Genomic DNA, 18,314 nt, shown 5'->3' with positions numbered 1-18,314 from the left:
TGGACTACAGCAGCATTATTTTTCCTATCTCACTGATGACGTCTATGGAAGCCCCAAAGGGCTGAAGAGAGCTATTTCAATTAATCTTTTTTTCCTATAAGCTATTTTTTCTCTATCTGGGCAAATCTAAAAATAGCTGTAGCAACACAGCAACATTTTAAAGTCTCTCTGCAGTTATTTCAGTTTAGAACGTAATGCAATTGCTTCTGAATCCTTCGTCATGCACTTCTAGAGTAAATGGCACAGTAATGACTTAAAAGACTACGGAATCTGGTCCTAGATTTTGAATCTGGAAGCGGACAGATTCAGATACTCGTGTACCCAATATAATGTTTCATCGTACCCTTATTGCACAAACCAAGCAGAAGGATAAAATCTACTGCCCCAACATAGACCAGCATCAGTGATCTCTGTCTGCTGACTTCTTGGTGTTGCTGTAGAGTCTACTCTACAAAACCAATCAACTTAACCAATTTTTTTTAGCTTGATGTAGCCAAAACAATTTCAGTCCCTGGAAATCATATAACTTTCACAGACTTCCCTTAAGACCTTTCTTGGGCTTCTAAATTTGCTGGCTCAAAGACAACAGGGGAATTAATATCTGGATCAAAAACTTCAAAGTTGACTGTCAAAGACAAAACATACCTGTTCTCCAGTACTCCAGGATGTCATAATCAGTAAGAGAACAGACACTAGGAAACAGGGTTAGCTTAAGAAGCAGATAATATTTTCTTGGTACAGCAGAAAAAAATCCCTGAGACCAAACTGAGCATTAATCCATAAAACATTAGATTGTTTTTTGCAGCTGAAGCAGAGTCCGCTGGTGGAGTACCATCTAGTATATATGAACATGTATATTTACAGTCTGTGTAGAGGTGGGAGAGCAAATGCTGTTTTTCTCCTCCAGTTCTGAAGTGTGTTGCTAAGATGTTACTACCACTAAAGAGCTTCTTCCTGCCAGCCTGTTTCTTTCAGCTTTCTCGTGTTCCTTATCAGAGGCGATAATGTGTTACATGCTACACCTGCCCATGAAGATGACATTCTTTTCATTATGTTTCAGAAAGGACAGGAGGTCTTGTTATATATCTTCCTATATAATTCTTAGGGATAGAGACAACTCCAGCAGACTGGGGGAGATCAAAAATGGTCGCTGAACCCTCCCCTCATCCCAAGATATACTTAAAGCTTAGATGTTGCTGTAATGGCTGTTAAAAAAAAAAAAAAGGCAAAAATGGTTTATCTGAATATTTTAATTGTTATTGTTTGAACATTTTATTTTGAAAACATTGCATGTACTTGCAAGAAAACTATCTTTCATCTTGGATTTTTGGAAAACATGTGAGGGGGCTATTCTAATGATATTGTTAGCTCAAATGTAAAAATGAAGCATGATAAGAAAATAAAAGAAAAGATGTAGTTACCCAAACGGACTAAGATCAGGCTGTATGCTTCCTTTTTTCTGAGTTTGTCAGAAGCAAATGAAAACTAAGTAAAAAGAAACCTATTCACGTACTGATTGAAATTATATTTTACAACCAAAGGTGAATCTTCTGTAGGCTTTTTCCCATGTATATATCTTACAATACATTTCAAATATTAAACTGTACTGTTTCGTAACTAACCAATGTGAATTCTTAGGTTTCCTGCTGTAAAGAAGAAATTCATGGCAGAATTAAAAGAGTTACGGCATAAAGAACAAAGCCCGTATATAGTTCAAAGCATTATCAGTCTCATAATGGGAATGAAATTCTTTCGCATTAAGATGTATCCTGTGGAGGACTTTGAAGCTTCTCTTCAGTTTATGCAGGTAAAATTCTTAAGTATAGAACTGTGGTTTTCAGTCCTTATAGAACAGGCTCCCCTTCATCTCTCCTGTTGTAAATCTTCAGATTTTCCACACATCATTCCCACATAAATATATGTGCAGCTACTTTCTGCCCATTCTGAACCTCAGTGCTCCAGTCTCCAAGCTCAGGAGTGTATCATTCCATACCAGCTTGTCATCAGCTGTTTAGCCAAGTCCCCACATCTTGCCCTCCAATAAAAAGAGGTTTTCTCCAGCAAAAAGAGTAGATGCCCCACCTCCCACCCTGGCATTCCATAGATGTTCCTTGCCCTGTGTCTCTGCTTAGCTACCTCCTGCAGTTTCTCACTGCATCCAGAGTGAATTTTCCACCCTTGACATAGTTGTCAGGGACTCCTGATGGAGAAGAGCTCAAAGGAAGAGACCAAGAAATGAGGCAAAAGCTGGAGGGAATTTCCCATGGATGCGTTGTCTTCTTTCACCACACCTTCACCCCCCTTCCTCTAGGGTACGTTCTGTACCCACCCAGTTTGAAAACCACTAATACAGAGCATAGTCTGTCTGTCATGAATGCTTTAAACCAACAGATTACATCATTCTGTAAAAGGAAATAAAGTCTTCTATATTTAAACATTTCAAGTAGTCCACGTTTCTATCTGGTAAGATATGATAGGTCATATTCCCATCAGCAGTGTTGTTTAGCTTAAAATTTTAATTCCCCCTTTTTTTTTTTCTTGGGATCACCTTCATGGCTGCAGGGTTTGTAGCCAGTCATTCAGTAAAATGAATGTTTTATATAAACCTCCATATAAAGATCAGCTTATTAATGTTGTCAATGGAGTAAAAATAACCATATTTAATGTTATATGCCCACAAATAAGCATTTGGTATTGGAATACATATGCATACGTATACTGGCACACAGAATTATTTCTCTAGGTGCCAAACATGAATCGCGTTACATTTTAACTTTGCAATGTGTTTTAAATCACATTTAACAACACAGAAAAAGGTTGTTTTTCTTCTTACCTTGTGTTCCAGTATATGTGAATGCATCTTACTCTGTATTGTCTTCATGTAAATTATCTAGAGCTGGCAAGATATCAATGCAGTGTGTGGTCAGTGCACATGAGCAGTACGAGTAAATGACATTGGATTGCTATGGTGCAGCACTGTTGGGGTCCGGTGTTCACTGCTGTTGAAATCAGTGGTAAAGTTCTCGTATAGTAGACTCAAAATGTGGATGCAAATGGTCTCTACTTTGCTCATCACTGGAGTATCTCGGCACCAAATTAATTCTTGTATGTCCTACAATGTATCATCATAAGAGGCACTGTGTACATAGGAAAACTAGTTTTGCTCAATTTAGTAAAACAGAGTTATAGTGTGATCCTGTGGGTGATTAAGAATATACATGCAGTGCTACAGCTACAGGCTCTTTCGCACCAGCTCCACTCTAGTAGAGAGACACTTTCAAACAGTGAGCTAATCTCAGCAGTGAGCTCCAGAAGACCTCAGCTTTCACCATTGACTGCAGAAAAATCCAGGAAGGTTATTAGCTTTGTGCAGGGGCCTCGGCTGTGTAGCAGCAGTGGCAGCAGTGACTGAAGTTATGTGATACAGAATCCAGAATGCAGCCAGGAAAAATTATGCATGGTCTAAACTATAAACAGTTCTGTATGCATGTGCAAGTAAAAAAGGTCACTGGGGACCTTCCTTGGAAGGTCAATGGCTGTTGGGACCTTGGACCCAGAGAGGAAGAAGTAACTGGACCAATATGATTTGTTGTCCTTAGAGAAGTTGTACAGAAACAACAGATGCTTATCTCCTGTCCCTCACTTCCTGAGCAGCACAGCTGTGTGGATAGTAGCTCGCTGCACGTTTGGGACGAAAGTACACTTCTTGCTTTCCCTCTCAATCCCCATTTGCAGGCTGGAAATTGTGGTGGTTTGAACCACAAGTCTCTTCCCTCAAATAGCACTGTTATGTTTTGACCCATAATCTGCAAAGCAAGGAAATTCATCCCAACGTATTTGCTGTAAGATTGTTCCTTGCCACTTCATCGTAACAGAGGAATATGTTCCTTTTCTGGCCTCCCACAGCAGTAGAGCAGTCTGTGTGGACTATTCCTCCAGCTCCTGAATATATACACAGGGAAGGCATGAGATCAGCCCCTGAGTCCAGCTCTCTTTCCCTCCCCAAAACAACAACTGGCACAGCTGGAATATGCAGAGTTTCTGGATTATCATGGTTGGAGCAACAGATCCTTGGGCTTGATTTACATGCTGCTTTGTGCTTGCTGCAGAATGCAAATTTAGAACTTAATACACAAATCAAGTATTTTCTGGGGGGTTTGCAAGATAATGCACTTGATGTGCATTGAGCAGACATTTGGATGTCTTTGTTCCAACTGATAGGCAATTTATGTTTCTTGTTTTGTTTTGTTTTAGGAATGTGCACATTATTTCCTTGAAGTTAAAGACAAAGATATCAAGCATGCACTGGCAGGACTGTTTGTTGAGATTCTTGTCCCTGTAGCTGCTGTAAGTTTATTTTTTTGGGCTGTTTGCATAATTTCTTTGAATTAGATAAAACAGCTTGTGAAACAGTGTTTTATTAACATGAAATTTCCTTTCAGGCTGTTAAAAATGAAGTGAATGTCCCCTGTCTGAGGAACTTTGTTGAAAGCCTGTATGATACAACACTTGAACTTTCCTCACGAAAGAAGCACTCCTTGGTTAGTAACTCTAAGAATTAAAGGCTAAAATTCTCTGTCAAAAATATCTCCGAACAAGACTCCTGGGAAATTCACAGAACTGGTTGCAAAACTTCTTCTGCATTTGGCTTTATAACTAATACATTTCTGTTTGCAGGGAAGTCTATTGTGTTTGCAAAAAATAACCATATTTATGTTATTCAGAATATGATCTAAATCAGTCTGAATCAAGCAGATGTTTTCAGCTTCTGAGTCTCTGACTACTAAATGGTTAGGTTTTCTCATACTTATTATGTGTAAACATTAGGAGAGGAGAAAGAATAGAGTTCATTTCTTGTCAAGCGTGAACAAATGAGGCATGTGGGAACAACTCTTTCACGGGGCTTAAATAATACGTTGTAAGAATGAAAAAATGTATAACACATGCCCTTTTAAATCCATAACTTGGCTACTGTGCAGCTCGCTATTTCATTTTTTTCTTGTGAGATGAACAGTGGCACTGCAGTATATTTTTGGAAGCATGAGTTGATCTGAATTAAATGAAGATCTGAGTCAGTTTGACGCTGGCCGCCTTAAGCAGTCTGTCTCTCCAACTGGGTCAGTGCACATCAGCACTGTGGCATTAGCTAATCCATTTTGAAGCCTTGGAACTTTTAAGTAAAGAAAGTTGTCGTTTGTCCTTCCTTATTCTCTGGGAAAGTCCAAAAGAGTTCCCTGTTCCCAGCTCTCTCTGAAAATACTGGTCACCAGTGCTAGTGGTTCTTCTGGGAGGAGTGCAGCAGTGTGCTTGTGCTTGCTGCTGCCATTTCCCCATCCCTACCAGTTACACCAGTGCTACGGGAGAGTCCGAGCATTCCCTAGGGTGCAGTCCTGGTTCAGTTTGAATTAGCAAAAGGCTTGTAATGAATTTCTGATTTCGCTCTGCTTGTGTTTGTGTGGCTCCATTCCACTCTGCCAAGTTAATAAAACCTTGTTGAAACTGCAGCAGGGCAGGAGCTTTGCTGTACAATTTTCACACCAAATAGAACTTCCCCAAACTGGTGGCTGTACTTGCCAAAGTCAATACTACGTGCTTGAGAAAGGATTGCACAGCTGGGTCTTAAGGTTTGATTACTTGTCTACACATACCACACTGGAGGCTACATAGTTAAAAGTGACAAAATAGACCAGATTCTTGGCAGGGTGTGATTAAAAATACAAACATTGCAAGGAGGAGAAGGAGGAGGGGAAAGGCAAACAGCCGGCAGAAATAGCTGCAGTGCATATTTTAAGGCTTCAGGAAGAATGCACAGTCTTTAGAGTCTGAAGAGGACCTTCCTTTCTGAGATCAGTGTTTTGTGAATCAGTACATTTACTGGACAGGCAGGGTGGGTCCTCATTTTTTGACTAAAAGTGTCTGGTTTGAGCTTAGGAAAATCCAGGAGATGTTTTATGTTTTCTGTCCTAGGGCTCTGCCTTAGGACAGGTTGTAACACCCTTGGGATGTTACTGAACTCTGATTCTTTTAAGTACTCAACTATTATATTAATCATAATGCTAATCTCATAAGAAAGTCTTCTGTGAGAAGACTTTAATTATCCTCTGCCATATGTATTTTGGGCATGAAGATTACAAAAACAAAAATTTATGTACATTTGCCATTTGCTTAAGAAACTAGATCTAGCCTATCTGTGAGCAATTTGTGTTCTGTTTTACAGAAACAGAAGTGGAGTTTTAAGGTGTACTTAGACTTTGAGCTGTGGCTAGTGTTAGAATTGTATAGTCTTTAAGATAAAGTTATCTTATTTTTGACTAAATTTTAGAATTGTGATTGGATGTATCAACATCAAAAAATTTTAGAATTGTGATTGGATGTATCAACATCAAAACTGAAACTAAAAAGTCTTGCTGAAGCGAAGTCAGTTTCAAAGTAATAGGTATACTTTAGCTTAAATTTTTTAGTGTTGAGTACCAAATGAAAAGTTATCAAAGGGAGCAGGTTCCAGTGTTTGAACTTCTACTTTCTCTCTTTCCTCCTTTTACTTTCCAGTTCACAGGGTGTAACCACCAATAGACCCAGGCATTGCCTGTAATTTAACACACTTCAGTAGGGTGTTTGAGACAGCACCCAATAAATGTCATGACTGCAGATTTTGAGGAGTGATAGACATTTGAGTATTCACAAATCCTAACAATCTGTGTGGGTCCTGTTGTTATTATCATGAAGTGTAGATATTTCTGTGCTATCATTTCTCAGCTAACTAACAGAAATTAGCCCTGTCGGGCTGTAAAATCATGCCCCATCTTTGGGTTTATTATACAGCTGTAAGTAGGCATTTGGTTGTTTTTAGTACATCCATAAAACATATCTGTAACAGCTTTAGGGAAACATTCATTTTAAATTATACTAGTTAACAATGTGGTTTCTTTGGCTAATGTTTGCACAAAATGGAGAAGTTAGAGCTATAAGTTTGTAGTAGCTCTTTCAAATTACTTTCATATTTTGTAGACATGCAAATAATATGCTATCATCATCCATTTCCTGTTTAGGCTTTGTACCCTTTGGTAACATGCCTGCTTTGTGTCAGTCAGAAGCAGTTCTTTTTAAACAGATGGCATATTTTCCTCAACAACTGCCTATCCAATCTCAAGGTTAGTACTTCTAACGATCATATTAAAACCTCATTAATATTTATTGCATTGATCTGTTGCAAATCCATTTTTAGGTAAATGTGCTGGAATATTGCCATTATCTGATCAGTACATAATTTTATCCGCTGACAGTACAAATTACTTGGCTGTACTATTCTGTTGATAACAAAAAAGTATTCTTCTGCCCAGTTTGGATTTCTCCTGTTTTTCTTGCTCAGATGAAACCTGAGTCAAACAGCTGTGAAACGGGCAATTCTATTGCTGAAAGTTAGTAGCTTGAGTGACTTACCAAAACTGGCCCAATATTAATTTGCTGTTTTTCACACAGGCATTCTCAAAACTATTGCTTGCACAATAACTAATGTCCCATCCTGCAATTAAAGTAAATCCATATGAAAAGGCGGTTCCAACCCTACCTGAGAAAGCCAATATAAGAAGAGCAGTGAAGTGATTACCTCAAATGAAGGGCCCCTGACCTGCCACTTGCTGAACTAGTGGTTAGGAGGCCTCTGCAGAACAAGTAGAACTTCCAACAACTGTCTCAGGTCAGAGGCAAAGTGTGGAAGGAATCTCAGTTAACCAAAGGATGAAATGGAAAACTGCATATGACCAAAGAGACCCAGAGCAATCTTGTACTAGTTCAAAAGTTTTCAAAAATAAATAGCAATCCAGACAAATAATCCAATTAAATCTAATTCATCCCAGATGCCACATTAAATAGGCCACCCTCAGCATACACAGATTTTTGTCCTTTCACTTTTGAATATGTACAGTACATTTATTTATCTGCTATGTTCTTCATACCAGATCTCCATCATTGGACAACATCTTTTGAGTTGACAGAATCAACTGAAGACAAGGTTTTCTTTTCAGAGTCAAATTGAGTTGTTTTTCAAACAGATATTTTAAATTGTAACATGTATCTAACTCAGACTAACTGGCCATTTAGGTTTTTTTGACAACTTCAGTAACACCAGGAGAGGTAGGTCAGATGCATAGGCATCCTGCAGCTACAGGAAGGGGGGTACTGGGCAGCTCTGAGGCTGTGTCTTTTTGTAATGTCACTACAAAAGCTCTGAATCTTGACGTCCACTACGTTCAGAACCTCCTCTCTAATTTGTGCCTGAACTTTATTTCTTCTAGAATAAGGACCCCAAAATGGCTCGAGTTGCACTGGAATCTCTGTACAGACTACTATGGGTTTACATGATCAGAATTAAATGTGAAAGCAATACAGCTACCCAAAGGTAAGGTGCTGTATTTGGGATGTTCATCAATCCTTGTAGAGCAGATGTTGCTAGTGAAGAGGTGTTACAGTTCTCCTGAACATCTTTGAATTGAACATATTCCTGTTGTTAAAAAAAAAAAAAAGATACTCAAAACTATAAACAATAAAATATTCCCTTTTGTTCCACTGTCAGTTATTCTTCCACCTATCAAAATTACTATAGAAGTGATTCTGATTCTGGAAAAGCTAAAAATCACTCTCTGCCATGTTAAAATTATAAATATTTTGGAGTGACGTGTCACTGATAGGTTTATTGTTGCTTGTAATGTAGTAGTGAAATGAAATAATTACATCAAATTTTTAGCAAAGGATCAGAACAAATTACCCCATTACCTTTTCATTTCAAAGAAAATACTTTCTTGACTTTCTAAATGGGGTTGGATTTACAATTTACTTTTCATAATAAATGAAGGTCTGCAAGCACCAGAAGTGTCTAATGTTGCTTTTTTTTCCCTTCTTTTGCAGTCGACTTATTACTATTGTCACAACACTTTTCCCCAAAGGGTCCCGTGGTGTTGTCCCAAGAGATATGCCTCTAAATATCTTTGTGAAGATAATACAGTTTATTGCACAGGTATGAGAGATCAATGCATAAATGTTTCCAATCAAATAATAACTTGTTTTCCTAGTAACAAATATTTAAATCAATTTTTATTTTCTGAATTTTTGTAACACCTTCATCAGTATCTTTCATCTAGATAATGATAAAATTATGGCTTGAACTACCGTGGTCTTCTTTGGACCAACAATTTTTTATTATCTTTGTACCACTGAAAATCATAGAATCATAGAATGGTTTGAGTTGGAAACAACCTTAATGATCATCTAATTCCAACCCCCCTGCCGTGGGCAGAGACACCTTCCACTAGACCAGGCTGCCCAAAGTCCCATCCAACCAGGTCTTCCAGGGATGGGGTATTCACAACTGCTCTGGGCAGCCTGTTCAAGTGCCTCACCACCCTCTGAGTAAAGAATTTCTTCATAATGTCTAATCTAAATCAAGCCTGTCTGTAGTTTAAAACCATTACCCCTTGACGTAGCACTACACTCCTTGACAGAGTCCCTGCCCAGCTTTCCTGTAGGCCCCTTTTAGGTACTGGAAGGCCACTGTAATGTCTCCCTGGCACCTGCTCCTCTCCAGGCTGAACAACCCCAACTCCCTCATCCTGTCTTCATAGGAGAGGTGCTCCAGCCCTCCGATGATTTTTGTGGCCCTCCTCTGGACTCACTCTAACAGATCCATGCCCTTCTTGTGCTGGCGGCCCCAGAGCTGAATGCAGGGCTCCAGGTGGGGTCTCACAATAATGGAATTGAGGGGAAGAGTAACCTCCCTCGACATGCTGGCCACACTTCTTTTGATGCAGCCTAGGATACAGATGGCTTTCTGGGCTGCAAGCGCATATTGACAGCTCATACTGAGCTTCTTGTCAACCAACACCCCCAGGTCTTTCTCCTCAGGGCTGTTCTTAATCCATTCTCTACTCAGCCTGTATTTATGCTTGGGATTGCTCAGCCCAGATGCATTTTACGTATAAAATGCATAAAAATATTTTAACTTCATCTCAGGTGTATTTTTAATCATTTTTAGAAATTGCCAGCTAGTCAGAAAATGCATTAATTGAGAGCCTCTGACTTGATGAAGTTTGAAATAATAGGCTGTATTTTGTACTGATACTGAATTAGTCCTACTATATATCACAGAGAAGTTGCACTAAGACTTTACTGTTTTTAAGACAGTAAATCAGAGGAAAACCATGTTCAGCATGTAGTTGACACATGTAGTTTTCATCAGTTCAAACAGGAATTACTAAAATACAATAACCTGCAGTTTCATCTCATTTATTACTTAAACTCAGAAAACGTTCCCATTGAGCAAAGCACTTAAGCACATACTTAAAGTTTCTGAATAGGAATGAATACAACAGATGCTTAAGAACTTCCCTGAACTATGCAATCTGTGAATAAGCTCCTTTTATGTAAAATACTATGTCAGTGCCATAATTACTGCAGTTTAAATGAAATAATTAAAAGCCTTATTTCCAAAATGGCTCATTTTCTATTTAAATGCCATAAATTAAGCAGGCAGAATTTTGGAATTTGTCAACATACAGCAGTGATGAAAGCTTAGATCTGATGTGTTCTGCATAGTTCTGAAAATCTGTTTTTCCATTCATTTAAATAAATTCTCATTAAACTGGTTTTTAACATTCTGTTGCCCTAAAGAAAATAAGTAGCAGAAGTGAGAAGTTAAATGATTTGTAGTATTTTTTCTATTTTAGGAACGTTTAGATTTTGCAATGAAAGAAATTATCTTTGACTTCCTTTGTGTTGGAAAACCAGCAAAAGCTTTCAGTCTCAACCCTGAGGTATGACGTCCACCTTCATTTTTTTCGGTTTGTGTATATTATATTGCAGTACGTTTGCTTTCTGGTTACATTCTAAGCATGCTTTTGCATTTGTCCAGTTTTCGGGCAGAACCTTTAACTTGATTTATTAGTAAAATGCATCTGTGGACTTTTGTCTGTGAAATGTCACATTGTTTATTCCTGTCTTGTGTTTCCTTGGTGAAGATTACCAAATGTGTAGTAGTGCAAATGCGTAAAACAAAAAGGAAGAGAGCAATAAAACTACTGACACTACCTGCTTATCACTGTGCTGTTGATATATGTAATGTGTTAAACTATTTTAATATAAAAGTAAATTTTCTGTAATGATTTCCATGTTTTTCAAAACAGTTTTACTGAAAAAGAATACGTGATGCAAGAAGAATTGAAGATTCTGACCATATAAAGCTCCACTGTTAGCGTCATGAGTCAGCTTCCTAGAGCTTTCCCTAGATAAAACAATCAGACATTTGAAAAATTTTAAAAAGAGTTGATAAATAATGAATAAATATTTTGAAATTAGTTTATTTGCTTATAATTTTTAAAGTTAAAAATAAACACTTATATAAAGCTTATAGGAAATGGATGTAATCCTTAGCCTCTTTATGTATCAATATTTGAAATTTTACTGTTTCTCAGCAACAATCTAAGTCCAAATACAATGAAATAATAGGGTTAATTTTTGTTCTATGTAGACTTCAGTGTTTTAAGAACTTACCTGTAATCAATGTAAATGTACGTCTAGAAGACTGTCATTAGTATCATCTCTCAGTTTTTGGAATACATTCTTGGGAAATCAAAAATACTCTATATATTCTATATATATTCTATAATATTTACTGAATATGAGTAAAATATGATTATTTGATTATAATACTTATTCGTCTTCTGAACTTTACAGAGAATGAATATTGGCCTGAGAGCTTTCTTGGTAATTGCTGATAGCTTGCAGCAAAAAGATGGTGAACCTCCGATGCCAGTGACTGGAGCTGTCCTTCCCTCTGGAAACACTCTCAGAGTAAAGAAAACGTATTTGAGCAAAACTCTTACAGAGGAGGAAGCTAAAATGATAGGTCAGTAACAGAATGAAACTTGCATTAGACTGAATGTAAAAAAGTCTTTAGTACACAAGCAGGATAATTTGATATTGTTAAGCATTCAGTTGATTTCTTTATTGTAAACATTTATGGTGTGTTCTAATGAAAGATGTGGTTTAGTTTGACAAGTACTTTTTTATTTTTTTATGACTCAAAATTATTTTCAGGACAAGTCATTAGATACCTAAGTGGTAGCAACCCTGTTTTCTTCAGGGTTAAGGACATGGGTGGTTAAGAATTAGCTTCTTATAGTGCTGGATATCTGTGTTTATTCATGGATATCCATCTTATTTGAAACAGCGCCTGTGTTCTGAAGACATACCAGCTTTGAAAACCACCAAAGATTCTTTTTGTATCCCTATTTTAGTTTCTGTGTGTATTGCACACCAAAGGAAATTTTCAAAATGACAGAAACTTTTAAATGTGAAAGAAAGCAGAAGTGAACCGCTTAAGTTGAAAGAATCAAAAAAAAAAAAGCTTCCTTTTTGGTCGATGTAGAGAGAATCCCATGCTGAAAGAAGACAGCATGTGTATCATGTGCTGAAGGTGCCTGGTTTTGCTGGCAGAAAAGGAAATAGGAAAAAAGGAAAGTATAGAAGCATAAGACCCATGCTGTTGAAACGTACAGCAGACGTAGTATTTAGTGGTGGTATTAATTCCGTTCATTTTAGTTACTCCTCATTACAGTAGGGACTGCATTTGATAATAAATGATAATATTTACCCTCTTGATTTCTTATATTTCACTAGTGAATTCTTTATCATTTTATGATACAGTATTCTCATTTCCAGGTGCATCATATAAGATTAAGCTAAGTAGCTCCTATATTTTCTTTTGCCTTCTACTCTGCCATTGAATTTTTAATCATCACAGGTTTGAAAAATGATGTCATTTTGAAGTTCTAAGCTTATGTTGTCTTTATTAAATAGAAGAAGAATTGACTAGAGAATAGATGAATAAAAATATATTGTTTGGTGTTAATATCTAAAATTTCATTAAGATAATTAAAATTTTAGCCTTTGATGAATATGGAAGAAGAGATAATTCAAGTTTTATTTCTGAAGTATTTGATTTTCATCAGATGTGGTAAATCTGTGTGTCTAATATTGTATTTTACATAAAATGTTATGACATTAGTTTCCATACCAAATAAATTTTAGGAGAGCTCATTCAGATTCTTTTTTTCTCTTTGCCTGTAGCTTTTAAACCTTGATAGTAGATCAGAGCTTTTACTTCTGTCATGAAAAGTCACCAAATATATTATGTAGCTTTGCAAACTATGTAGCTTCATTTGACTATGTATGGACATATTTTGACTAGATATTTTTCATTTTTTCCTCTGGGAAATACATATTTGTATTACTTGGACTATTTTTATGTACAATAGCATTGTTTTTGGAGAGGGTGACATATTTCATCTCTGAATCAGGATAGTGGAGTATGCTATATGATAAGTAAAACATTGGTCTTACTTCATGCAGTCCAGCTTGAGTGAGCAGCTTTCTTTTTCAAAATATACATACATACAACTATTGCAAATGATATAAAATGCATATTATTGCAGGTATGTCATTATATTATTCTCAAGTAAGAAAAGCTGTGGACAACATACTCAGACATCTTGACAAGGAAGTGGGGCGGTGCATGATGCTAACCAACATACAGATGCTTAACAAAGAACCTGAAGACATGATCACGTGAGTGTTAAAGAACAGTAAATCCCATAAAATATTTAGATGTAATTTTAGAACTTTTGATCTCTTTCTGTCTATCTTGAGTTACGAGGGAAATAGCAAGAAACAGGAGCAGTTAACTTATATAGTATGTACACTGAAAAACTGTTTATGACAAGCTGAGCATACTTCTCTGTATCTTGCAGTGTTTGGAATTGAACTAACTCTCTCAATATGGCCAAAATCTATGTGTGAATGCTATGAATGTTTAGATGGTAGAATTTTAGAGTCTGTGGTGGAAAGCCTAGCAATCTATGCTCAGAACAGTTTCAGGGTATCTTTGCATCACTGAAGTTCAAAATAAATGCCATAAATTCAGTAAATCCCTGTTAATAATAAATGATCTTTCAAAATTACCATTGCTATTCATGCCTGTAATCAAAATTAAATCTTTATTAAAACCCAAGTCATTTTGTGATAACAGTCTTGAATTTAAGAAGTATTCCACTGGAACAGAATCAAACCAGTGTATGTCTCAACCAGTGTTCAACAGCAGTATTTTGCACTCTCATCCAAAATGAATAATACAGGAAGTTTTCAGGAGAGGGTTCTAATGAGGTAGGTTTTTAGTATGATGAATGACTGGCCAAATTCAACTATCAATTTACAGCTGATATAATCTCTATGTTTTAATACCTTTCCTTTGCCCTTGCTTGTTGCTCTATCTAGATGAGATTGTAAACTCTTTGTCTTTAGCTTGTCTCAATTTATTTATATTAAATACTGACATTACTATTTCATAGTAATATTTCATATTTTTCTTAAAATACTACCTGGTATATCACTTAGTATTCACAGCCAGTTTTCATATTAATTTTGGATATCCAGGCTGTTGGCAGAGGAGGGAAAGTGAATTTTGAAAATCACATTTCCAGAAGATAATTGCATAGTAAAACCTTGAGCACTTAGACGAGAAGTGCTTAATCTTAGCTGTAAATGTCTTCTCTATGGTTTCTTGGCATCACCAAAGTGCTGTTTATTTTTAGAATCAGTGGATAATTAGACTTGTGAGTTTTAAATTTCAGGAAGTCTTTTGGTTTGGTAGTTAACCTTTGTCAGAGACAGAAAGACTGTAAGGTTGGAAGATTTGGATGTGTTACTGTATTTTTGTGTTGTAACCAGTACAGTTTTATATCCAGATGATCTGTAACTTAATTAACATATAAAGGAGAAAGGAGAAACACATTAGAATGCATTTTTACCACGGAAAAAAATAATATCTGAGATACTTTGATATGAGTCTTAATCTAAAATCATGTCATGAATAACATCATTAGGTGCTACTGTCAACTTCTAAAATAGCCCTCTTAAAAACTACATTGTGCATAACAACTAGAAAAGGCAATATATATTTTTTTATGTAACTGTTCTTTTTTTATTCACAGAAGTTTGTGCTTCACTGGCATTACCTATTTGAGTTCTTATGGGCTTTAATAAATGTACAACATATATGGGCTTTTAATACATATGCAACACTACATTTATCTATATTTTATAGCTATGGCTTTTGTCATATTTATGTATAGTTAATGGTATTGTATAAACTGAATATCATAGTGATATTTTTTAATAACAAAATAAGGATCAGTGGGATGTACCTAAGCAGTGAATAGTCATAATATTTTAAAGTGTACAGATTCTGCAATTTTCTTTGGCAGTGTTAGACATAGTTCTGTGTTTAATAACTGATCCATTTATGGTTGATGTAGTAAATGCCACCGTGAGGAGTCTTAGTGAAATCCTAAGGAGTGTTCTTTGCACCCTCCACTGGGATATGAATCTCAATACTGGTTATAACTAGTTTCAAGTATGTAGTCAGAATAAGACATCCATTTTCTAACATACAAACCTGTTCTTACCAGTACTTCAAAGATTTGTGCTAACAATACCTAGCTAAAATGTCATACTGCTGGTATGGAAACACAGGCTTCCAGCTGAGGACAGCTGCTGGTCTTCATCCAGAGCTTGTCCTGTTGAATCCCAAGCCAGCCAGAGATGCCTGCAGAGCCATGTGAGCCCCCCCTTTCCAGACACTTTGCGTGCTGTACCACGTAGCTCAGATAAGATGGGAACTTGAGCCTCAGACTTGGATCTTCTCCTGCTGCTCTTCTGTGCAGCTGATAAGCCACAGAACACCCACAGATTTTATATTTATAAATAATTACTCACTTGCCTTCATAACAGTTTCCTCTCAGACTATTATTTTACATGCCTCCATTTTAATTGCACAAACTGTTTACAACCTCTGGGGACTGATAATAAGGAAACTGCAAAGTTAACTTTCCACTTCAAGTCAGCAAGGAAGACTCATTTGTTTTCATGCAGATAACGTTACTGATAGCACTTTGTTTTTTACAACTATAAATATATAATATTTTGCAGTAGTGATTAATGCAACTCATGTTTGTATTAGTGGTAGTAGTTCACTGTTATAGTGAATTATAATAAACTATAATTGTTTACAACTTTGTTAATGTTAGTTTATAACCAAACTGTCAGATAAAATATCGTATTTTACACTTTTTCAGCTTAGTTGCTGACACCTTTCAAGTTCTATCAGTTAGGGTACAAGATGTAGGTATAATCATATACAGATAATTCATTGAGAAGATTGTTTTCCCTCATCGTGCAATATAAGTTAATAGATTAAAGTAATATCATCATACCATTTAATTAATATCATACATATCCAAGCTAATAAGTATATAGGAATGTTAAGAGAAAGAATGGTATCCAAGTAAGACTACAAAACTGTCTTTAATCTTTGAATTAAGTAAGTTTAGTGTCATCTTATGCCTTTTCTGTACATATTATTTCAGTGAATAACCAGTGATACTCTATAAATCTTATTTTAGACTTGTAAGATGATATTGCATTCAGGCTTCCTCTGGTATCAAACACAAAAGTTAGCTATCCAAATGCAATGTTCTGTTAGCTGGAGAAGCAGAGTGATGTAGTAAGCAGGGTGTTGGACTGGTGTGCAGGAAAACCAAATTCATTCTCTGTTTTCTCACTGAATTTCGGTGTGGGATTAAGTAGCTTACAGTGCTTCTTGATGTCTCCCTTTTTCCCCCATTCTTTTCTTGTTTGATTGTAAGCATATAAAAGCAAGAACAGTCTTTCTCTGCATGTGTGTAGTAGGTTCTTTAAAGGGGACCTTGTTCTTTTGATTCTTCCAAAGCATATTACAGGCTAATTAAAAATATTGTAGGAAAGACTGTACAATTTGAAATGCTGTTAATGCTTTGGTTATTTCCTTTTTATACTAGATAGCCAAGTAACCTAGGAGAGGGACTCTTTATCAGGAAGAGTATAGATAGGACAAGGAGTAATCTAAACTAAAAGAGGGTAGATTTAGATTAGACATTTAGAATAAATTCTTCACTCAGAGAGTGGTGACGCACTGGCACAGGTTCCCCAGAGAAGCTGTGGATGCCCCATCCCTGGAGGTGCTCAAGGCCAGGCTGGATGGGGCTTTGGGCAACCTGGTCTGGTGGGAGGTGTCCCTGCCCATGGCAGGGGGTTGGAATTGGGTGGGCTTTAAGGTCCCTTCCAGCCCAAACCACTCTGTGATTCTATATTGATCAGTGAGATAACAAACGAGCAAAGAATTATTCTGGGGTCTGTCACAAGGACTTCTTTAATCTTCATTCTTAGAAAAAAAAAATAGGAAACAAGTCAGGACTGCATTTGTCATGAAAATAGCTAGCAGCTGAAACTTGTACTACTTTTAGAAAACTTAAGGAGTCCCAACCTAGTTTTTGGTCCATACTGAACTTTAAATTCAGCCACTTTCTCGGGCTGTTCGGGAGCAGTTAAGCCATTCCAGAGATTATAGCAGCCTTGGGGCTACTGAAACATGTTTTAGCTGATAATGATTGCTACAGTGCTGCTATCTCTGCCAGGGATCAACAGAAACCCTCTGGCCGTATCTACCTCTAAATTACACTTCTTTCTCATTGTATTAATGGATGTTGCAGGATTTCCACAGGTACATGCCCTGTTGAGGGCAACTGTTGGATATTCTGTTATGTGGGCCTCTTATGTATTTGCTGTTTACTTTATGCAGTTGATGACCTATAGCTTCATTGTGATGGGGAACATCCCAGCTTTTTCTTCATTACTTTACCTGAAGTTTGCGTTACGCAAAGGCTGATCTTGATGGAGGAGGCTTCCTATGTTATAACTCCATCTTGATATATCTGCCAGAGAAAAGCAACTGAGTCAGTAATAATGGACTTTTCAAGTACTGTGCAAATACTATGTATAAAAATGCATGAAAAATGTCAAAATAAAAATAATTTATTCAAGATCAGTTTCCTTCTTAGCTCATTGTTAATGATTAGCTTTCTGTCTTGATGTTCTTCTGAGGCCTCTGGCACTCCATATTGTCCATCCCTTCTCTGAAGTAGGTGGATCCTTTAATACAGCTACTTGTTAAGCTTAGTCAAAATTCTGTTTTAAACTTCCAGCGGTGAGAGAAAACCAAAAATTGATCTGTTCAGAACATGTGTTGCTGCTATTCCTCGACTGCTTCCTGATGGAATGTCAAAACTTGAGTTGATCGACCTGCTGGCAAGGTAAGCTGTTCAAACATTAAACAACTGCTCGGGGGAACAGAATGAAAAACTGAGACACAGAGTGTGTAGTGTTTTCTCAGA

General features: G+C 36.8%; 1 protein-coding gene across 9 annotated transcripts in view; it reads left to right on the top strand.

The window, feature by feature from the left end:
* FRY (FRY microtubule binding protein) overlaps positions 1-18,314 on the top strand; it is a 238,728-nt gene that overhangs the window by 130,831 nt on the left and 89,583 nt on the right. For all 9 annotated transcript variants that reach the window (XM_080577411.1, XM_080577405.1, XM_080577404.1 and 6 more), the window contains 10 exons: positions 1,639-1,807; positions 4,255-4,347; positions 4,443-4,541; positions 7,050-7,151; positions 8,295-8,398; positions 8,905-9,013; positions 10,719-10,805; positions 11,725-11,896; positions 13,485-13,617; positions 18,126-18,233. In XM_080577411.1, coding sequence (XP_080433537.1) covers positions 1,639-1,807; positions 4,255-4,347; positions 4,443-4,541; positions 7,050-7,151; positions 8,295-8,398; positions 8,905-9,013; positions 10,719-10,805; positions 11,725-11,896; positions 13,485-13,617; positions 18,126-18,233 — 1,176 coding nt within the window. The remainder of the gene's footprint in view (positions 1-1,638; positions 1,808-4,254; positions 4,348-4,442; positions 4,542-7,049; positions 7,152-8,294; positions 8,399-8,904; positions 9,014-10,718; positions 10,806-11,724; positions 11,897-13,484; positions 13,618-18,125; positions 18,234-18,314) is intronic.

The sequence above is a fragment of the Anser brachyrhynchus genome (genome assembly GCF_964034855.1).
Source record: "Anser brachyrhynchus genome assembly, chromosome: 1".
Taxonomy (NCBI): domain Eukaryota; kingdom Metazoa; phylum Chordata; class Aves; order Anseriformes; family Anatidae; genus Anser; species Anser brachyrhynchus.
This window is presented reverse-complemented; position numbering and strand designations above follow the sequence as displayed.